Source organism: Pleurodeles waltl, chromosome 2_1 (genome assembly GCF_031143425.1).
Source record: "Pleurodeles waltl isolate 20211129_DDA chromosome 2_1, aPleWal1.hap1.20221129, whole genome shotgun sequence".
In the NCBI taxonomy this organism is placed as follows: Eukaryota; Metazoa; Chordata; class Amphibia; order Caudata; family Salamandridae; genus Pleurodeles; species Pleurodeles waltl.
In genome coordinates, this window is record NC_090438.1 from 544,252,574 (window position 1) to 544,276,121 (window position 23,548).

The 23,548-nt window shown below is 47.2% G+C and overlaps 1 protein-coding gene across 50 annotated transcripts in view; it reads right to left on the reverse strand.

The window, feature by feature from the left end:
• Positions 1-23,548, reverse strand: part of CLASP2 (cytoplasmic linker associated protein 2) — a 1,425,897-nt gene that overhangs the window by 866,634 nt on the left and 535,715 nt on the right. For all 50 annotated transcript variants that reach the window (XM_069214594.1, XM_069214706.1, XM_069214671.1 and 47 more), the window contains one exon: positions 19,411-19,490. In XM_069214594.1, coding sequence (XP_069070695.1) covers positions 19,411-19,490 — 80 coding nt within the window. The remainder of the gene's footprint in view (positions 1-19,410; positions 19,491-23,548) is intronic.

A 23,548-nucleotide genomic window follows, 5' to 3' on the forward strand; every position in this document is an offset into this window, starting at 1 on the left:
GTCCCTCCTTACAAGTCTTGTGATGATATCCATAAGTGGATCGCTGCTTTAAAGAGGGCCTGTAAATTTCAGAAGGTTCCTCAGAGGCAGTGGGTAGCTATCCTGTGGCTCTCCTTGGCAGGCAAAGACAGAGACAAACTTTTTACTGCTAGGGAGGAAGATACAGATAACTACCAGGTCTTGAAAGAGGCTCTGATTGAAGGTTTGGGCTCAGAACTGAGCAGTGTAGGATCAAGTTCAGGGAAACTCTGAAGGAATCCTCTCAGGACCAGGTATACTTTGTGGACTGTTCACTTCAGGCTCTGGCAGGCTGGTTACATGGTAATAATGTGCAGGACTATGAAGGGCAGTAAAATCTTATCATGCAAGAGCACATCCTTAAGAATTGTATGTCTGAAGAGCTGCATCAGTACCTGGTGGACTCAGATCTGACCTCCAAAACCAAGGTTAGGGAAAGAAGGCAGACAAATAGGATTGCACCATGGCGAGTGGGGGTGACCAAAAGAAGAAGTGTTCTTCTAAGATCCAGGAGAAAGATAGGGAAAAATCTACTGAAAAGAAGAAAGTCTTCATCAGACCCAAAAAATTATTCTGGGGGAGGGGGGTCCAAATCCCCTTTAAAAAAGGAATCTTGGTGTTTCCTGTGTAGGCAAAAAAGCCACTGGGAAGGTGATGGCAAATGCCCTAAGAAAAGCACTAAGACTACTACCACTCCCCCTAGTGCCCCTAGCAATAGCACTTGTGGTAGTACTACAACCAAGGGTGAAGCTGGGTTCACATTGGGTGCTGAAGTGGAACTCTGGCCTAGTCCGAGAAACCACAGAGGCTGTCCCGATATCAGAGGGTGGCACTGACCTTGCCACTCTGGCTGCCTGGCCTCCTAATATGAGGAGATACAGGCAGTACCCCCTTATAAACGATATTGAGACAAAATCTTACAGGGACACAGGTGCCAATGTCACTATGGTGACTGAAAAACTGGTGTCTCCTGAACAAATCTTACTTGTTCACAATTACCAAGTCACCAATGCTGATATCATCACTAAGTGTCACCCCTTGGCAGTTAACTCTAGCGGGAGTGGTAATGGCCCTAAAAGAGTTGTAGTGTCCTCTTCTTTTCCTGTAGACGGTCTAATGGGCAGTGATTTGGAGACCTCAGCCAGGGCTACAGGCCCAGGTACAGACTCAAGCACCAATGCTTGGTATCCCTGCCAAAGTCTTTGTGACAACCAGAGCACAGGCCAAAAAACGGGGAGAGTAGGGAGTACTGGAGCCTGAAATTAAGGACAAGTCAACTCCCAAGAAGAGAGGTAGGAAGGGTAAGAAATTACCCTCTACCCAAGACTCATGTGAGGATCAGTCTTTTCAGGGAGATGATCTCACTCCTTGTTAGGAACCTTCATCAGAGGAGCTGTGAGATGACATAGCTTAGCCCTCGGGTGCAGGGCACCCTCCAGGGAAAAATTGATTTGGAGCAGAAATCCTATCCCTCTCTTGAAGGCCTCGGGCAGCAAGCTGCTGCAGAGGAGGGAGAGGATGTCAGTGGACCCCACTGTCAGGAAAATGGGCTTTTATAATCTGAAGATAGAGACAGCCAAGCCTAGTACCACACCAGGAAGGTGGTCATACCTCAGAGGTTTAGGGAGTTGCTATTGAACTTAGCTCATGAGATTCCCCTTGCAGGACATCTTGGGTATAACAAGACTTGGGACAGACTTGTCCCACACTTTCACTTGCCCTTTATGTCTGAAGACACCAAGGAGTTTTGTCGCTTGAGTCACCTGCCAAGCCAGTGGCAAGTTAGGTGGCACTACAGAGGCCCCCTTAATTCTACTTCCAGTGGCTGCGGTTCCATTTGAAAGGTTAAAGATTGAAAATGTTGGTCCCCTTGACCCTCCTCCTGGACACACATTTATTCTGGTGGAAGTGGACCATGCCACCAGGTACCCAGAGGCCATTCCCCTTAGGACCACTACAGCTCCTGCAGTGGCCAAGGCCCTCCTGGGATTCTTCTCCAGGGTTGGCTTCACAAAGGAGGTTGTATTTGACAGAGGTGCAAATTTCATGTCTGGATGCAATGTGGAAGGAATGTGGTGTGCCATACAAAGTCACCACTCCTTACTATCCACAAAGAAAAGGGTTAGTTGAGAGATTTAACAAAACCCTAAAAGGTATGGTTATGGGACTCTCAAACAAAGTTAAGATATCCTATTATCTTGCCTTCTTTTTGCCTATAGACACGTTCCACAGAAGAAGTGGGCTACAGTAAATCTGAACTTCTGTTTGGCCATTCCGTTAGGGGTCCTCTTACTCTTGTCAAGCAGGGTTGGAAACAAACTCTCAAACAAGACATAGTTGACTATGTACTAGGTCTGCGCTCTTACATGGCACAGTACATGAAGAAGGCTTCCAAAACCCTTGAGGCCAGCCAAGAGCTTCAAAATCAGTGGCATGACTAAATGGCTGTACTGACTGTTTACCAGCCAGGACAGAAAGTGTGGATCTTAGAGCCTGTGACCCCAAGAGCACTCCAGGACAAGTGGAGTGGCCCCACACAAAAGTAGAGCAGAAAGGTTAGGTCACGTATTTGGTTGACCTAGGCACTCCAAGAAGCCCCCACAGGGTGCTTCATGTGAACCAACTTCAACCTTACTATGACATTAGCTTACCCATGGCCACTGATGAAGGGCAGGAAGCAGAGAGTGACCCTATCCCACAGCCCTGTTGATGGTTCAGTGAATGGGGTAGTCTTTGCAGATTGCCTCTCTGAACAGCAATGAATGGAGCAATGAATTCAACAACAAGCAATGAATTCAGCTACAAGCTGAATGGAGACACATTCTCAGTCGTCTGAATTTTTTTCCCTGACCCCCTAGTCAGACCAACTGGTGTGCCCATGATATAGAAACAGGTGATAGTCTGCCTGTGAAGAGTAAAACCTATAGGCAGCCTGACCATATCAGAGACTGCATCAGGGCAGAAATCCAAAAGATGCTGGATCTGGGGGTGATTGAGCCTTCAGATAGCCCTTGGGCTAGCCCAGAAGTCCTTGTACCAAAGCCTCATTTACAGGGTGGAGAGATAAGTGAGGTTTTGTGTAGGCTTCAGGGGCCTCAATGCAGTCACTAAGACTGATGCCCATCCAATTCCTATGGCAGGTCAACTGATTGCAACTCTGGCTTCAGCCAAGTACCTCAGCACTTTTGTACTAACAGAAGGCTTTTGACAGATCAAGCTAATAAATGTGGCTAAGCCCAAAACAGCATCTTCCATTCCTGGTGGGCATTTTTACTTCACAGTGATGCCCTTTGGTTTGAATAATGCACCTGCCACATTCCAGAGGTTGGTGAATCAAGTTCTGGCAGGCCTGGAAGACTTTAGTGCAGCACATCTAGATAATATTGCTGTCTTTAGCTCCACCTGGCAAGATCACCTGGTCCACCTCATGAGTGTTCTTGAGGCCTTAAAGGAGGCAGGCCTCACTACCAAGGCTACAAAATACCAGATAGGGTAGAGCAAAGTGGTTTACTTAGGCCACGTGGTGGGTGGAGACCATGTTCAACCCCTCCAGAGCAAAATCCAAACCAGGATTGAGGATTACGTTGCGCCAACTAACCAGACCCTTGGCAGAGCCTTTGTAGGCCTGAATGAGTACTACAGGAGATTTGTAAAATGGTATGGATCCATTGTGACCCCCTAGAATGATCTCACCTCCAAAAAGATGCCTAAACAAGTACAATGGACAGTTAGCTGTGAAAAGGCCTTTGATGTCCTGTAAAATGACATGTGCTCGAGCAGTGCTTTCACAACTTGATAAAGAGGGCCAAGGTCAACCTGTAGCTTTTATCAGCAGAAGGATGACCCCCAGAGACAAGTGTTGGTTAACCACTGAGAGGGAGGCCTTTGCTGTGGCCTGGGCCTTGAAGAAGTTGTGTCCATACCTATATGGCACTCACTTCATTGCTCAGACAGACCACAAACCCCCTCTGGCTTAAACATATGAAAAGTGAAAATCCTAAACTGTTGAGGTGGTCCATTTCCCTACAGGGGATGGACTTTTCAGTGGAACATAGACCTGAGATTAACCATGCCAGTGCAGATGGACTCTCCAGACATTTCCACTTAGATAATGAAGTCTCAACGGGGCAAGGTAGGAAAGTGCCATCTTTCTAGCATGGTTACCTCCACTTTTTGCCTGTCAGTGTGTTCAGACTGTAGTACAATGGGATCCCGCTAACCAGGATCCCAGTGTCCGTGCGCTCTCCTCTAAATTTTGTTGCTGGTAAACTTTTTACTCCCACAATTGTCATACTGGTGCACCTATGGTATTTAAGTCCCTAGTATATGGTACTGAGGAACCCAAGGCACTGGTACACCAAGGGACCCCCCATGGGCTGCAATATATATTGTGCCACCCATGGGAGCTCATGCAAATTGTGTCTGCATGTCTGCCATTACAGCCTGCGTGAAATGGTGCATGCACCTTTCCCTTAAAATACAGAGTCTGCCTTATATCCTGGTCACTGCACTTAGACACTGTAAGTCACCCCTCTGGTAGACCCTTCAGCCCAAGGGCAGAATCCATGTTCCAAAGTGTGAGGGTGCCCTTGCATGAGCAGGGTAACCCTGCAAACCGCAGACTCCATTCCCTGGGCTTCGTAAGTGTGGGGAAGCCTTCTTGAGGTACGTAGTGGATGCGGGTCAACATGACTGGTCCAACTACATAATGGCTATCCGAACATAGGCATGTTTGGTAACAAACATGCTGAAATCATGCAACAACACTGATTCAAGCACCGTTGCTAGTTGCATGGTCCCCTGTAGTCTGGAAGGTTAATTAGATTATAACACCCCCCCGTTCTGCCTGTGCAGCCTTAGGTGCTGCTGACCCCAGGCACTGTTCTGCCCTGCTGGTGAGCCGGACTCAAGCTGCTGAAGGCAGAGCAAAGGATTTCCTGCAAGGGAGAGGTTTGACCACCTCCGTCTATTTATTAGGTGTTTAAGAGTTGGTGTGGTATGGCCTCTGAGCGCCACCAGACTGCTTTGATGGGAACATTTGGTGCCCTCCTTGCATAATCCAGTTTGCACCAGTTGGGAACCCCCAGTTCCCGCTCTGGCACGAAACTGCACAAAGGACAGGGGAGTGACCAACCCCATGTCCAGCTCCTCCCCTAGGGAGGTGCACAGAGCTTTGCCAGGTGGCCGGTTCATTCTGCCATTATGGAAACAAGATGTGAAGACAGCTGGGATTATCCGACTGGTTAGGCCAGGGAGATGACGTCCCTGACCCCCTCTGATATGTGGATCACCCCACAGAGTGACCAACCCCCCTTTTAGGGTTACTTAAGGGCTCCAACGCATATGGGTTCTCAGATTCACTGAGCAAGATTCTACATGAACTCTCTACAAGACATCTTCTGCTCCTGGCCTCTGGAACTGCTGCTGGTATTCTTTGGAACTGAAACAAGCCTGCTGGTTATTTTGTGTACATACTGTATGTAGATTTCTCCAAATGGAGATATACCAATGCTAGTAGTAGTGCTGTAATAAAGAATCCTTTATTTTTGAAACACTTGTGTGGTTCTTTCTTGTGAGTGAGTTACTGTCTTGACTACTCTGGTATTGCAAGTGCCTTACATTCCTCCTGGATAAGCTTTAGCTGCTTGCCTCAGCTACTCCTAGAGAGCTTTTGCTATTTGGACACCTATTCACTATCACTAAGGGTTGCCTGGACTCAGTATAGGGTGCCGCACCATACGTGTACACCATAAACTGACCCACCCTCCTACACTCTTGTTAAGCTACAGGGACACAAAAGGTACAAGAAGCCCTCTTTCCTGTAAAGCCCAGCTGACCCGCTTCAAGTGGACCTGCCCTATGGCCTGCCAGTGGCTTCTCCTGAAGTGAGTCCTGACCTTTAAGTGGTGTTCTTAAGGTCCTTGGGCACTTACGTACGTGTCAGAGTGTACTTCTCCTGCCTAACCCTAAAAGGTGGGATTCTGAAACGTTTTCAAGAATTTTCACCTGGTGAACTCACATAGCACCAGCGCCAACCTGCCAAGTCAATCCACCGAAGCCAATTTGCTGTTGGCCAATATATACTGCTTGTTCCCGCTCTGAGTTTTCCAGCAGAAACAAATCCAGTTTGGTGGGACATTGCAGAAAGTGTATGCAGCCTTGCGGAGCACTGTTTGTCTAAAGCTTGCAGCCTTGCCCTGCTTGAGCAATCCGAGCTCCAAAAAGGCACCAAGTCTGAAGGCAGAAATCTTGACCAGGTGAAAATGCCAAAAAGTATCCAGCCCGTGGGGGACATTCCTTGGGTGAAACTTTTACATTTCTCCCACTCTGAGCTTTCCTGCTTAAAGCCAACAGCTTTACCGGGACTTAATCCGACGGCTATCCAGGCTTGTAGAACCCATCTCACCCGCAGCCCCGCTGATGATTTTTGACTTCCAGTTCAGATAAAATTTCTAAACAGGACAAAACTAGTCTAGCACTCCATCACAGTTGGTCTTAAACCTTATCATTTGCATTGTCTAGCGCGACCAGGCGCTTTGTGCTTCTTGGCACTATTTTTATCTGAATCTTTAACAATTCACATCTCCAGTTCCATTTACTGGGTTTTTGTTGTTTTGGCGTCATTTTTTATTAGAATTTACTCTATTTTTATAACATGGAGTGAGACTTTTATTGTGTTGTGTTTTTGACCGTTTAACAGGTTTGGCACTTTTAAATGTGCCACACAATTTCTTAAGTTAAGCTTAACTGCTCTTTGCCGTAGTTACCCGGGGCTGAGTTCAGGTATAATTTACTGAAACCTTTACTGAACAGCTAAAAAGGACAGTGCTATTACTGGTTGTGTTAGAATAGCACTGACCCCAACAAAAAATGCACTTTCTCACAGGCATAATCTGTGCACTGTTTTATCATTGTGCTGCAGTTTGCAAGAACAAAACCGAGGGGCTCCAGGAAGAGGTTAAAGATGATAGGAGAGAGGATGGTGCCCCTGATATTCCACATTAGATGGGGGAAAAATCTGAACAAGCTTACACCATCTGCGAGGTATAATATGAATCCTTTCAAGATAATGCTACATCTCTTCTAGAAGATTCTTAAGGCTAAAGGAGGTGGCTTTTAAATCCTATTTTGAAAGCTGGCTATAAGGGGATTAAAACTTGTAACATCCATTCTAGTGCCATGGTGGCAATAAAGCAAGGGACCATAATTTGAGCATTAAATAAAGAAGGTTAGAGGAATGTGATTTAAGTAAGACAGGTGCTGATAAACCAATCAAATTACTTACCTTCCGTAACCCCTTTTCTGGTAGGGACTAGCTAAGCAAAGATTCCTCACTGTTAATTCCCTCAGGCATAAGAGTGGATCTCGAGAATTCAAACAGCAATTCCCCACACGTCAGTAGGCGATGTTGTCCTGCTCCAAGTCAGAGCCAACATCGGGGGTACTATATCTGCATTACCTCACGTGCTGGCCACAGCTTCTTTCTGATCGCTGTCCATGCCGTCAGACACAAAGCCTACATAAATCAGAATATGTCAGTATGCAGATCTCTAGAGTGAAATGTTGCTAATTGACTGTATGAATCTATTCCATAGAAATGAGAGGAGGATGGATTGATGAGAAAAACTGCAGTTCGATACAGTCTCATCCAGAAAAGGTGTTATTGAACAGACGTAATTTGCTGTTCTGATACAGATTTCTAACTGCAGATTCCTCACCTTGTGAACAGATATCAAGACAGTACTGCCCCAGGTGCTGGGTCTGTGGAATGGCTCAGACCAGGAACTCCTACAGGACGATAGGGAAAATTGTCCATTTCACCAGACCTGGCAATCCGGACAGTAGTGCTTCATGAACGGATGCAAGGACATCCATGTATCAGCCTGGCAGATGTCCAAGACTGGCACACTGCGTGCCGGTGCAGAGGTAGCAGCCTTCACACTAGTGTAATGAAAGTGCAAACCTTTTGAGGGGCTGCAAGCCCATAGCAGATCTTAATACATAAGGCAGTCCATCAAATTATGGTTCTCTTTTGCACTGCTTTCCCTTTTTTTGCTCCAGAGCACCCCAAAATAACAGCTGATTGTTTAAGCCAAGATCTCTAGTCCAATCAATGTAAAAACTGAGTGCCTCCTTAGGGCCAGACGGTGGAACCGGCAAGGTGGTGGATTACCCAAGGTGGAAGGGCCTAACTACCTTAGGCATAAATTCCAATTTCGGCTGGAGGACCAATTTGTCCAGGAAGAACGATGTGTATGACAGCTGGATGGGCAAAACCTGGAATTCACTCACTCGCCTTCCAGATATAATGGCGATACGTAACTCTGTTTTGATGTTCAACAGGCATAAAGGGCAACTGTGTATCAGTTCAAAGGGAATACACATCAGGATGTCAAAATCAAATTACGGTCCCACTGCGTCATTACAAACGATGCTGGCAGGAGCAGTTCGGTCAGCCCTTTCAAGAAATACATCTTAACAGGTGATCTGAAAAGTGATACTGATCTGTTAAGTGTAAAAATGCAGACAAATTGTTGCCTCAGGAAGGCTCTGCTGGGCTAAAGACAGGCAAAACAACAAGATGTCTGACAACTTTGCATCCAAGAGCTGGATGTCATGCGGAGAACACCAGACAACAAACTTTTCACAGCGTCCTGTGAGTATACTGTTTTGGTAGATGGATGCCTGCCTGCCAAGATGATACAAACCAATTTGGGTGCAGGATAAAAAAACAGCAAGTGTCGCCATTCAATACCATGCATGGCAGTGCAGGTCCCGAGGCAGGACCCGGCCTTGCTGCTGCGACAGATCTTCCCAAAGTGGCAGCTGGATCGGTAGACAAATGCTCATGGACAGAAGTTATGGTACCTCACTCTCTTTGCCCAATCAAGAACCACTATGAGAACTCAGGCCTGTTTTTATTTATTTTTTTTAATCTTTTTCAGCACTTTGGGTAGAAGGGATGGCGGGAAGACCTACAGGAGACTGAGCCCCTGCTGAAATGGAAGAAGTCCCAATGGGAATCTCCACTGGGAACTCCAATGCCCAAAACTTTGGAAACTGTACGCTGTACCACCTCGAATTTAAGTGCCATTAACAGCCCAATAGGCAATGTTGCCTGAGTTTGTATGCCCTGGAATTTAAAGATCCTGTCAGGTGCTACACAATCAGGGATATGCCCTGAGCGTTCAGCCACTTTTGGAGAAGTACGGCCATCAGGCAAAGGGCCCCTAATTCTACTCCACTTTTGTTGCAATATCACATGGTGGCTGTGTTGTCCGTGAGAACCTGCACTCGTTCTCGCTTGACTGTCAGGAGGAAATCCTTCAGTGCCAAGCAAATCACTTGACACTCGATCAGGTTGATGTAGAGAAGAGGCTCCACCGGACACCAGAGTTATTTGATCTCCATCTCTTCCAGGTGGTCTCCCCAACCCAACAACAATGCATCAGTCACAACCGATATTTCTGGGTGGATCACGGAGAGGAGTCTTCCACACAACGACTCTAGATCCCACTGCAGAACCTGCATGTGCAACCAGGATTGGTCTATGAGAAGTATGAAAGAGGCCAAGAAGCCTCAGAGCTGCTCTCTCCGAGACCTAGGTCAAGGGATGAGACCTCGGATTCATAGCATGAATGTTGTGAAATCAATGAAAGGGAGGGAAGAGTCGCAAAAGCATTGTGTGCAGGATGGCTCTAATTAAGGGGAGCCAATGTGAAGAAGTCAGATGTGACTTCAGCTCGTTGGAAAAGAACAGCAATGACATCAGGTTGTTGGGGGTGGATTATGACTGCTTGAGGCTAGCCCGTCTTCAGAAGTCAGCCATCAAAGTATGGAAAGACTGGTATTCCCAAACTCTGCAGATGGTTTGCAACCACCACCATCCTCTTTGTAAACACTTGTAGTGCACTGGCTGCGCCAAAGACAGCAGGGAATCTAAAAGTGCTCTAGGCTTACCTGGAACCCCAGGTAGTGTTTGTGGGACTGCAGGACAGGGATGTGGAAATGTGAATCACGCAAATCCAATGCCACAATCGCCTCTCCTGGAACCAGGGCAGATGTGAGCATTTTGATAGTTTCTTTCCAGACAAACAAATTCATAGGGCACAGACCGAGGACAGGATGGATCCCTCCAACTTTTTTCAGCACTAGGAAATTGCGGGAGTAAGAGCCAATCCGACCATTGATGTCAGCACCCATTCTATGGCTCCTTTGGCCAAGAGAACTTGAACTCCTCCGGGATATGTTGCAGTGTGGGTAGCATATCTGGAGGATCTCACAGGAAAGGTAGAGAAAAACAGAGCGAGCACCAGTTTTTCAGAAGTGATGTTCTGACAAACAGGGGTGGTTGATGGTAATACAGCCTCCAGCAAAAGGATTATGTTCTGCCAAGTATAAATCTAAGTGTTTTTCCAAGTGTTGCTGGGGCATGGGTGGTACTCTGCCCCTTGGGTCCTGGATGTTGTTGGCTTTATACCGGACCTCTACATCAAAAAGGTTAGGAGGCCTGCTGCTGGTGAGGCACATACAGGTCCTGCCTGTGCTGGTATCCCCAGCCAAAGACTCAAAAGGGGAGAGTCTGTTAGAAAAACTGCTAAACAGGCAGAGCTAGGTCTAGAAGGGCAATAGAGGCTCTGTTCTTTTTTTTTTTTTTTTTTTTTAACAACTGAGTCCATTTTCGCTTCAAACAGCCAAGAGCCACCGAACAGCATGTCCATTAGGGATTGTAGGATGCCAGAAGAGAAGCTGTGGAGGGAATCCAGGTGTCGCTGATGCACAACTCTTGTCCCAACTACCCTACCTAGTCAGTGTTGTCAAAGCCTGAGCGAATGGACTACTTTGCTGCATTCTGGCTATCTGTGATGAGGAGTTGAAGGATTGGCCGTATGTCATCAGGACACATGACAATTTCCTAAAATCCATGGGAGTACCTACCCAGAAGGCAATTAGCATTAATGGACCAGAGGGTAAGGCTGGTGGATGGAAATCTACACTTGGCGAATGTCTCCATTTGTTTTGACTACCTGTCGGATGGGTGTTGTAGGAAATGCATTAGTCTTAAGGCAACTTTTAGATGCATGTACCACTAACCTCTCTCGAGTGAGGTGTTAAAGCAGAACAACTGGATCCCGGGGAGCAGGTCTATGCCGCCTTGCCTATTAACCAATGTGCACATCAGTTACAACCCCACTGAAAGGAAGCAGAGATTCTTGGCTCGTTTTCCCGAAGTTGAGCACCTGTGTCAAAACATTTGTTTTCACATCTGTTGTGGCCAGGGTGAGGTCCAAAACATCTGCTGCCTTCCTAATCCTGGTTTCAAAGGAGGCAGACTCTTATGCCATCACAGTTGGGATTAGGGAGGATCCAAAGACTAATGTTGGGAGAAGTGTCCAGCCCACTGGCATCCTACAGATCTAAAACTGCTTTTTCTTCATTATAATGGCCATCCCCAACATCAGCCTATAGTTGGGAAATTTCTGGGTCAAATTAGGAATACGGGAGTGTTGTTTGTGGCTTTGGTGGTGGATACTGAGTTTTGAAGTTCGATAAAACTACAGGCCCCGGTTCTGGCATCAATTATGTCAGGGACAGCATCTCAAACTGGGTTGTGGAATCAGCTGCCGTGCCGGAGACGGATGTTGCACCAGGGTTGGAGCTAGGGCTGGCCTCAAAGCGAGATCTAGTGCTGCAGTGGGTGCAGTGGACCATCATCCCGCAGTAATCTGTCAGAAGGCAACTTCAGAGCCTTGAAGCCCAAAGGTGCTCCAGAGGGATCCAGTTGGGTATATCAATCAATCAATCAATCAATCAGGGATTTGTAAAGGGCACTACTCACCTGTGAGGGTCTCAAGGTGCTCTCTATAAAAGTTTGTGCGCGCCTGTCTTAACTAGTTGCTGAGACATCACTAATTGCCAGGGAAGTCAGGGCTCATCAGAACCAAATGTAGAATCAATTCCATGGTCTGGCGGTACCCATAGTGTTGCACGATTATGAACAGTGCGATTAGCTGGAAGCTGGCTTCGACTTCTTATGTTTCTTTGATATCCTGGAATTACCTGATCACTTGGACTTCGAAGAGGAGTGGTAGCGAGATTGTCCCCGGGAACAAGTGCAAATCCATGGTATCGACCGGGAGCTGGCCTTCTTTCAAAGTTCTGCGACAGCAAGGTTGCCTTCATGGTCAAGGATGGTCTTTTTATTCATTTTCAAGCAGCATTGGTATGACGTCAAGTTGTGACTGGAGCCGATGCACCAAAGCCAGACAATATGGGTGGATGCTATTGACATTTGTTGGTTGCAGTCCTTGTAAGGTTTAAAACCTTTCCTTATAGTTTTTGATGGCAACACAAACCTTGCACACTGGTACAAAGTTGAGGGAAAGACAACTGTCAAGATTCGGAGGAGGTCAAGATCTACTTTGGAAGGCATGAAAAAAAAAGATATGACATCAGCGCATAGAGCAGAGCAGATATAGTCATACTGATGTCACATCTGAGGCAGGAGAGACCAGGCGCAAAGCTGCAAGACGCTGCTGTGTGTCATGTTCAGCACGTAACACAGGCTCAGAGTCACTCTTATTTTAGCTACTAGGACGAGACCACTGGTGCGCCCAGCCGTGGGGTTGCATGGATCGTTACGTGGGTCCAGGTCTCCAAATCAGGCCAGGTGACACTACATCCCCTCCAACGTTAATCCACACTTAATATCTCAACTGGCATGATTGAGTGGTATCAGTGGTTCAGGGTGGCTCTTGATCTTTCTGTGTCCTCCAGAGGGAGTGGCCCTGCAGTAGGCCGTGCCTCTTGTTTGCTGCTGTGGGGGCCGGAGAGCCTGGTGTATCTGCGACTTGAAACAAGAGTTTAGTGTTAAGTGTGGGAGAACACTAATATTAGCACTGTACACTCCCCCCACACACACACACACACACACACACACACCCCTAGCCATCAGAGCCCTGGTTCAGTGAGGCCCACTTGGAACAGGGGCCCATTGTCAGTCCTTATTTCTTTGGGTATGCCAAAAAGGGCAAAAACCTTCTCTGGTCTGTGTCTAACCCTGGAGAACACTGCTGACTCCATCAGTTCAACTACAGGATATTTCAAGTATCTATCCTTTAGTACCAGCGTGAGGTGTCCACTTGGAAAGCTGTCAAACGCCAGACTGACCTTCGATCAGGGTGAGTTGCAGTGCTCCTCAATAGCTCCAGGAGCAGGGGCCTCAGCTTTACTTGCTAATCGGCATGCAATGCACTGCCGTATTATGTCGCGAACATGATGATGCAGTGTCCCATAGCAGTGGGCCATCTGGTGTGCTGCTCATTTAGTTCCTGACCCTCATGACCTGGGACAGTCTAGTCTTGTCAGGGCTAACCCCCTGGTTGGCATTTTACAAGAATGTTCTCTACATTCCTTTGTAGAGAGTGGCAATGACTTAAGTACTAAAGCGCCTCCTCTTCAGCGGTTGCTCGGCTGATATCCTGGATATTTAGTGCATTGGGGAGCGATCCCTGGCTCACCAGTCGTACGTACTCTTCAGCCTGTGAGTTTTTGTGTGTTTGCATATCCTCGTCTATTACAGGACGGCATGAGAGGTAGTCCACCAGGTTCCCCAATCCCAGTTTGCAGATGATAGTGAATTGGTATTGTTGCAGCTGTATGATCACGTTGTTCATTCGGAGAAGTATGATCACATTGTTCATTCGGAGAAGGGAGGGGTGACAGTCACCAAATAGGGAGACTAGTGATTGATAATGAGCAATGACTCTGAATGGTCGTCCACACAGGTATGAGTGGAAACGTCCACAGCCCCATTTGATGTCCAGTCATTCCTATCAACTTGGGTAGAACAGACCTGTGGTTGTGAGAGACATGCTGGCAAATCCGATGTGGGCCCCATCTGTCCAGCTCCCTCTCTTGGATTAGTACCACTCCGAAGCCCACGGGGCTTGCATATACTATCAGCTCCACTCTGGGTTGAAGTAAACCAATGTGGCTATCAAGCAGGGCTATCTTAACACACTCAAATGCTTTGGCCTCCTTAGGGCCACAGAGCTGCTGTGCCTCTGCCTGTGAGGGCAAAGAGAGACTCCACTATGGTTGTAAGACTGGGGATGAATCGGCCACAATATGTGGCCATACTTAAGATGCCGAGTATCTTGATAGCATTCCTGGGCACCGGAGCTTGTTCTATTGTTTGAGATTGTCAAGCGTCCACTCGATGGCCTTGCTTTGTAAACATGTAGCTAAAAAATTGGCATTTCTAAAAGTGGAGTGTGAGACTATTTGTTCAACCGTCTTAGAGTTGATAGTGTTCTTCCATGGTTGTCAAATAGATTAAGATGGCGCCACTTTTATTCATGACGCCTTGCAGGCAGGATAGTGTCTCACTGGGCTAAAAAACTACAGCCACTGAAGAAATCTCAAAGCTCAGGCATTTATACCACCTCAGGCATAGGGGTATCAAGATGGTAGTTATGTATTGACTATCTTCATCTAGCTGCAACTGATGGTATCCCTGCATTCAGGTCGAGTTTGGAAAATAACCTGGCCTCACTCAGATCAACAATTATATAATCCATGGTTCTAATGGCATTCTTGTTTGATTATATTGTTGGGTAGGTGCATGTCAATGCACAGCCAGAACTGGCCTTGCTTTCTCCATCACTACAATTGGGGACACCAATGAGGTGGGGCCGGGCACCCTTTCTATGACATCAAGCTTCTCGATTATTTCTAGTTCCTGTTCAACAAACAACTGTGGGTGAAATGGCACTCTGTGGTGCTGAAGCACCACGGGCGTCACCAACTTTTCAATGTGTAACTTCACTGGTGGCCTCTACAGATATCGTAGCTTTTTGAATAGATCCAGAAAGTAGTTTATGATGTTGCCCATTTGAGTGACATGAATGGTAGGGGCGAAGAATACTACACCAATATCTTCAACCATGTGGCACTCCACAACAATATGGAATTTGGCAACTGTCTCTCTGTTTCTGCTTTGCGCCATGACATCCACCATTTCTAGCATCAGGAGTGGTTTCTGGCCCCAGTATGTGTGGATCTTAGTTTAGGTGGATGACTGGATGGTGGTTTGTGTACTGTAGTTCACTCATAACATTGACTGATGCTCCAGTGTCAACGACTGCTTTGAGGACCGTTTTTCCAATGATTACGACACACATTAGTTGTGGTCTCCAGTTCTGCTTCATGTGTTCTGTGTAGGAGATGATGAAGACGTTTTCATTTTCAGAGACACTTGTCTCCTGGTCGTTTGGCACCCATGCCTGCCAGGACGCTGGGCCTTTACGTTTGGTGCCCTTGAGTGCGAGGTATTTAATAGCATTTGAGAGTGTCATTTTCCCTCTGGTTTTGTGGGTCTTCGGTCTGTTGCGAAAGACACTTGTGAAATGGTTAGGTTTCACACAACTGGAGCAGCCCTTCCCCTGCCTGGTCAGTGTACCACCCTACCTTCCGCAATTCCTGCATCGGGATTCAGATGCACAGTCCACTGGGCTCATGATTCCCACCGTGGGTCATGTTCTAATGGCATCCACCACCTCTGTCTTGACTGCGGATTGTCTGGTAGACTGGGGGCTGCTCTGGTCAGACGTGAGCGCCATGTCCATTTCTGCACCATGTGATGGATGGATCAAGAATTAGAATGTGGAGACTGATGCCAGGCTGATGAAGAATGAGGCCTCTCACAGTCACAGATCCGCAGCCTTGGACAAGTTACATGCAAATCTCTTTGGGTTGATCGCCTGCATTACAAGTACGTGAGAGTTCTCACAGGGGAGCACAGAAGCTGTTGATGGATTCTTTTTTGCGTTATTGTGCCAGCCACAATTTGAACCACTCAAAGTCTGGGTTGAGGGTCAAAATGGGCACTGAGTGCTCTGACTGCTGTGTCACAGCAATTTTAGCACCACTTCCTGGGAGGTGTTCAAAGAGCTTATATATCACCTCCCATGCATAATGTAGGAGGAGCAGGGACTTCTTGATAGTTCAGTCAATTTCTGGTGTTGCTCGGAAGTAATATTTTAGGCAGCCTATCCATTTCCGTCGCGGTGCAGCCATGGATGGGTCCGCTAGTTCATGAAGAGTTGCAAGGCAGTGACTAAGTTATGTGGCTGGGTCCCATTCCAGGCTGTACTCTTGGTGCATATGCTGCCCCTTGTGCAGTGCCAACTTAATTAACCATGGTGTGAAGTCAGTGTTACCCAGTCTTGTGGGTTTTGCCTGGGTGTTGTAAGTGACAGGGTGTAGTTGGTGTCTCTCCTGATTCCTTCTGTCCAAGGGTGTGCAATGGTGGCAGGTACCCTGTTGCGCTGCAGGGATGCGCCTGTGCTGATGTTGTGGCCAGCAGGGTGCAGGTACTCACAGCATACAGCAGAAATCCTGGGCTCTGGCAATGAAAAAGCATGCTGCTCTTGAGCCTCTGATGGCCTGTAGTTGTCCCTCTAATGCTATTTGGAAAGAGGGTAGCGGGGGCAGGCACGTGTTGAGCCTCTAGTGGTCCACATGGAGAGCAGCGATCAAAGACTGAGTGGCTGCTTGGGGCCTCACATATGCTGGATGAGGCGTAGACATGCTGTACATAGTGATGCAGTATGGGGCCCCCGCCCGGATCTGCTTTCCACCTGAGGCACTGTTATGCAAATACTGCTTCATCCATGGAGAATGCTCTGCAGATGCAGACTTCAGATGTGAGCACCAGAAGGGGGTCGTTCGCTTGCCGCGGGCAGGATTCCCTGTCGCTAGTGTTGTGTGCCACAGGGCTTGCAGTAGACCTCATGCACAGTGTAGGAAGCTGGATCTGTATATACTATACAAAAATGAGGTATAATGTGCACAGAGTCCAGTGGTTCCTCAGTGGCTAAAGTAGATAATACTAATGTTCTCCTTTGTGGTAGTGTGGTCGAGCAGGTTTATCAGAGGACAGTGAAAAGCATTTGCTGTACAAACAGTCAAGAAATGAGGCACACACTAAATGACAAACTCCAGGCCAAAGTTTTTATACAGCAAATATATATTTTGTTACTTTATTACTAGAAACAAAAAGGTCTCTGATGCAGGTACGTACAGCTGTCAGTAGGTATCAAGCATATGTATCAAATATACTTTTGTTTAGGTTTTGCAGATAAAACAGTTTACAAGTAACACTTGTAATTTTAAAAGTTGACACAGTGCAATTTCTCATCGAAACCAATGCACTCCTAGGGGAAGAAATGTGTTGGCACAGTAAACAGATATTAACCTCACTTAGGATCCAAGTCTTTGGGGATTAGGATGACCACAGATCAGAATTCAAGTTGACCCCAAAAGTAAGCCACCAGCAACATGGGGCCAGCCGAGGTCAAAGTTGATGTTGGATTTTCAATAGATTCCTATGAGGACCGGGGTGCTCGGTAGAACACAGATTGCAGGTAATCTTCATTGGATCCTGTTGCCGTCAGGCGTGGTCCTCTGGATTCAGGCTGCAGTCGTTGTGTTGGTCAGAAGGGGTCAACCCAGAGTGGGGTCAAGGTCAGAATTGCCTGGGGGACCTTCTCTGGACCGGTGGACCACCTGGAATCAGGCCGTGGGTGTTGGGTGTAGGGTGGGCAGGGCTTGCAGATCCGGGGCCATTCTAGAGTCCTTTTGGAAGGTTTCCAATTACTCCAACACTGGCATCAGTGTGGGTTTATTGCACTGAGAAGTTTGATATCAAACTTCCCAGCCTACAGTTAAGTCATCATGGAGCTGTGAAGTCTGTGAAGACAAACTCCCAGTCCATGTACTTAATATGGCCATGCTGCACTTACAATGTCTAAGAATGGACTTAGACACTGTAGGGGCATATTGCTTATACAATTACACCCTCGCCTGTGGTTTAGTGCACCCTGCCTTAGGGCTGTAAGTCCTGCAAGAGGGGGTGATTTACCTATGCCACAGGCAGTGTTTTGTGGGCATGGCACCCTAAGAGAGATGCCATGTCAACTTTACCTTTTTCTCCCCACCAACACACACAATCTGCAACGGCAGTGTGCAAGTGTTTGGTGAAGGGTCCATCAGGGTGGCACAATTAATGCTGCATCCCTTAGGGACCCCTCCCTGGTCACGAGCCCTTGGTACCACTTGTACCTTTTACAAGGGACTTAGCTGTGTGTCAGGGGTGTGCCAACTGTGGAAACAATGGTACAGTTTGGAGACAGAACACTGGTGCTGGGGCCTGGTTAGCATAATCCCAGCAAATACTCAGTCAAGCTAGCATCAATACTAGACAAAATGTGGGGGCTAACCATGCCAAAAGGGGCACTTTCCTATACACAGTGTTCTTACTTTAACTATTGGGACGAGCCTTGAGCAGCTTCAATCCCATTTATTTATACCTCATTGGTAGCGCCAGCCAGGGCCACCGGATCAACCCGGGTGCTCAAGACAGACGCTACCTCCCAACCTGCAAGGGAATTGCTATCAAAATTCTCCAGATCAGTCTGGCAACCTGGGGAAATTGACAAGATGATGAATCTTTGGTTAGAATTCTTTAACAGAAAATGACTAATTCCAATTCCATATTGAAAAACATGTCCAGGGCTTACCGGTTTAATTACAGAAATTTTTGCAGCTCTCATTGTGCTGTATCTTTATAATAGTTCAAAATACACTGGTATATGTCACAAAGCATAATTTAAAAACAGCGTCTTTTGCATTTGCACTACCTTTCCACAAATTCAAATTAAGGTGTATACTTTGCTCTCCTCTGGATACCAAACTTAAAAGTATCAGTTTAAAAGAAGACTAAAAGTATTATGTGTTCCTATGGAATCCAAACTTCTTTGCTCTGGAACTCTCTTACTGGCATAATGAGGAGAAAGGATAGAACAGTACAAACAGGTGCTGAGCCAAGACTTGGAGACTTAGCCATTTAGACCCTAAACCTCTTTGCTAAGTAACAGAAAAAGGAGCTTGGAACTTGGTCAAGTGTAATAAAAGTTAATTAAGGTGTTGGTTTAGCAGTTAAGGCAGCATTACATGAACTAAGGTAACTATTTTGTACTAAACAAAGAATAAGACAGCTGGAAGGTACTAAACATCAAGCATTGTTTCAAGTGCTGTCATTATTCCTGAATAGCTACACACTGTCAATAAGTTTGGAAATCAATTGTATGTTTAATCACTACACAGTGCAATTATCTAAGCAAATTTGTCAGCGTACACACTATGAAATGCAAAATGTTATATCGATTTGTGACATACCAGTGACCATTTCATCATCTACTTCTCACTGAGAATTAACCGTCCACGCCACGCTTCAGAATACCAAGAAGCTTCTTTACTAAAACAAATCAACAATTCACACTAACGGGAAGTACAAAGGGACTAAAAAAAAGTGAGAGGATGCCCAACCTGCACTGCAGGAACTTCTGTAAATGCCTTTACAAAATCATCTTCGTCAAGTGCTCCAGCTCCCCCTTCTTTAGCTGCACCTAAAAAAAAATAACAAAATAGTGTTAGAAGTTCAGAGCGAGAGAGAGAGAAAGCAGTTTGTTAGAACACTCACAAAGTGATATTTACCCCATGTGTTTGTGATCAAGACATTTATAACCATGATCTTAACCTCTTTGGTGTGGATGACTGAATAGTTCAGTCATGCGCACCGGTGGTCATGTGCGGAAGACGGAACCGTTCCGTCCTCTGCACACGACCATCAAATCCCTCTGCTGTTTATAGCAGAGGGATTTGATTTTTCTAAAAACAGCCTCCAAAGCTGGGAAAGAGCTTTCCCAGCTCCCATCTCCCATTTTTAGTTTTCAATGAATTGAGGTGCAGCGTGCACGGCGCACTAAAGTAATTTCACTTTCTCTGCCTCAGTGCTCAGATCCCTGAGCACCGAGGCAGAAGGGAGAGGTATCACTGGAAAGGGGAGACTCTCCCCTTTCCAAGGGTACCCTTCCCTTGTAGATCCATCCTTGGGGATCGCCGCAATAAATGCTGATCCAACATCCGTAAAAATGCCAAAAGATACCATTTAAACGTGCCCAGAGCAAAGCCTTGCCGGGCTAGGGGAAAAACAAACTGCAAAATGTCAGATAACTTTGCTGGGTGGAGGACAATCAACTGAGTACAGTCCGAAGAAAAAGAATTGTCTCACCAACAGTTTTTGTCAAGGGACGCCCAGCTGCCAAGATGATGTCGACCACCTCTAGAGGAAGGCTGCAGGTTTTCAGCTGTTGTTGCTCAAGTTCTGGGCATGAAGGTGGGGATTGTAAAGGACCGGATGCAGAGCCCTGTCCTGCTGTTGCAACAGAATGTCCTTCTGGAGGAGGAGACTGATTGGAGAACAGATGCTCAAACTCAGGAGTTCTGTATACCATACTATCCATGACCAATCTGGGGCCACTAGGATGACTTGGGCCCAGTCAATCCTGATCTTCTTGAGAGCACGGGGAAGGAGTGGTATCAACAGAAAGGCACACAGGAGTCCCAAGTTCCACTCAAGGTGGACTGAGTCTCTGACCGAGAGATGCCTAGGGAACCCCAATGTGCAGAAGTGTCAACAATGAACATTCTCAGCGGTGGCAAACAAACTGAGCCAAGGTTCTTTCCAGTTTCTCTCCACCTTCCAGGTATAACTTTCACTTGGGATCTGCTAGGTGCCGGCGGCTGAGTTTGTCCACCCTGGCATTCAACGACCTTGCCAGATGGTTCACCAGCAGGAAAATCCCCTCATGGTCTACCCATTTTCAGAGGCACATTGCCACCTGGCCCAGGGTTTATCTCCCCACCCACCCTGTTTATTGCAGTACCACATGGCAGTGGTGTGATCTGTTAGCACCTGTAGCAGCCACCCCTTGATGGACAGAAGAAACCCTTTGCAAGCAGATAGCCCTCAGCTTCAGAAACTTTGATTCAGAGTGGGCCTCTTGAGGAGCCCAGGAGCCTCTGATCTCCACCTCTCCAGGTAGTCACCCCCAGATGGTGGGATAAGGAGAAGGATCTCCAGTGGTCCAGTAACCACCACTAAAGATCTTTTGCAGTCTCCTCCATGATCTGGACACGGTCGGAGAGGTCCCTATGACGTTTAGCCAATTAAGACTTCAAATTGCATCACAGAGCCCACATGACACCTGGCATGCTTTACCATCAGGATGCAGGAGGCCATTAATCACAATAGCCTCAGAGTTGAGCTCACTGAAATCTAGTACAGAGGCTGAAAAATCTGGATCATGGCCTGAATGTTCTGGACTCTCCTTTCCAGGGGAAAGGAAGAAAACAGAACGGTGTACAGAAAGGAATTGATGAAGGGGCGAATCAGATAAGGAGTCAGGTGTGATTTTGGTGCGTTTATAGTGAACTCCAAATATGACAGGAGATTTGACATTGTTTGAAATGGTTGACGACTACATGGAGTGAGCCTGCTTTTAATATCCGGTCATTAAGGTAGGGAAAGACTGGGACCCCGGCCCCCTGAAGGTGTGCTGCTAACATTACCATCACTTACGTGAACATCTGAGGAGCACTAATGAGACCAAAGGAGAGCACAGCAAACTAGAAATTCTCTTGTCCCTCCACAAACTTCAAATGGCGCTGATGGGCCTGCAGAACCGGTATAAGGAAATATCTAGCACCACAATCTAGTCTACAGGGTCGAGGGCAGACAAGACATGGGCCAGGATGAGCATGTTTAATTTGTCTTTCGGGGGAAGGTGTTGAGCAAGTTCAGGTCTAAAATAGGATCAAGGCCTCCGTCTTCTTTGACCAGAAAGTAGCAGGAACAACACCCACATCCTACTTCTGTAGCCGGCACCCTCTCGACAGCTCCTTAGGTCAAAAGGGTTTGCACTTGCTGCTGCAATACAAACTGATCGCTCTCCATCAGTCGTTTGGAAACGGTGGAAGGTGCAGCAGCAGGGAAAGGAAGGGTAAGGTATATCCATTTTAAACAATTTATAAAACCCACCTGCCCGGTGTTACGGCCAGCAAAACCCAGAAAGAATCATCAGAAACTACCTCCCACTGGGTAGCTGTGCTACCGGCACACTTAAGGGGTTTGGCAGGTGTGGCTGCGAGAGGGGTGAGGAAGCAGAGTACTGGGCAGCCCACTGGCCTTGACCACATGGGGAGTGGGCATCACAGCCTCGACCGCAAAACTGCTGGACACGTTGCTGAGGTTGGATGGGCTGATGGTATGGGGTGCCTGACATGAAGCAATGAAAGCAGTGATAGGGCTCAAGCAGTTGCTGAGGAGGGAAAGATAAGCCCAAGAAGCATGCCATAGCCCTCATCTCCTTGAACTGCACAAAAGCAGAATGTGCCTTGTCCCCAAAAAGGCAAGTCACGTTAAAGGGCATGTCCATGAGGGACGACGGATATTGCCTCAAACCCCAGTGGAGTGCAGCCAAACCTGGCACCGAATGACCACACTAGTGCCACTGGTCAGCCTCATGGAATCAGTGGTGTCCAAGCCACAAACAATTGTGAATTTGGCCACATCACCTCCATTCTGTATTGCCAGGGTCAGGACCGGCCAGAGCTCTTCAGTAACACCTGGCAGGACTTGGGGCACTGAATCACAGAGGGTATGGGAACAGCACTCCAGGAGGCAGCTAGCATTCACTGATCTAAGAGACAAGCTGGTGGACGAGAAGAATCTCTTTCAATATATCCCCATTCGTTATGACTAACAGGGAGAGTAGCTGTAAAAGTTTTTGTCTCAATAGTAGATGCCTTCACCACAAAGCTTTCAGGGGAGAGGTTGCTTAGACTAAAACGCAGGGTCGCCTGAGGCAGGGTGGTGGCTTCTGGTGGTTGATCTGGGTGCAGAGCAAGGTTTGGGCCACACCCACAATCAGGGTATACATAAGGGCCTCGATAAAAGGCAAGAGGGGCTCAGTGGATGTTTGCCCTGGCTGGAGAACATTTATCAACACACTGGTCTTGACCTCCAAAGTGGGAAGCTGGATGTCAAGGGCTTTGACCACCATAGGCATCATGATGGTGTAGGAAGTGCTCATCACAGTGGCAGGACCATGAGGTGAGAGGAACCCCGAGAGGTATGCAGGCCACTAGCTTCCAGCAGGTCATTATACCAATTCTTTTTGAGGCATGGCTGCCCAATCTCATCACAGGCATGCAAGTTATTTATTTTAACTTGTGAAGGTGGTAGATCAAGTGGAGCCTCAACAGCATCCGAGTGCGGCCTCGGTCAATTCATCGGCGACTCAGAGTCCGAGAGGATAAAAGGTACCTTGGCTCCTGATGTCGATGGAGTCAGCACCAGAGTCGAAGTCCTGGGAACCTGCATTGTTCACGGTGCTGAACTCACAACTGGAGCCAGAACCATACCTGGGATAGTCTCGGAGTGTTCAACTAGCACTGACAGAGTAGGGCCTACATAGGGTCTGCATGTCATTTCTGGAGCAGAGCGTCGTCAGTGCAAAGCTATGCCGCACAATGAACTGGCACACAGAAGTGCTACTGAAAAATGTCCAGATCCAGTCTGACCCCTGGGGAATATTTAAAAGGTGAGGAATCTGGGGCTAGT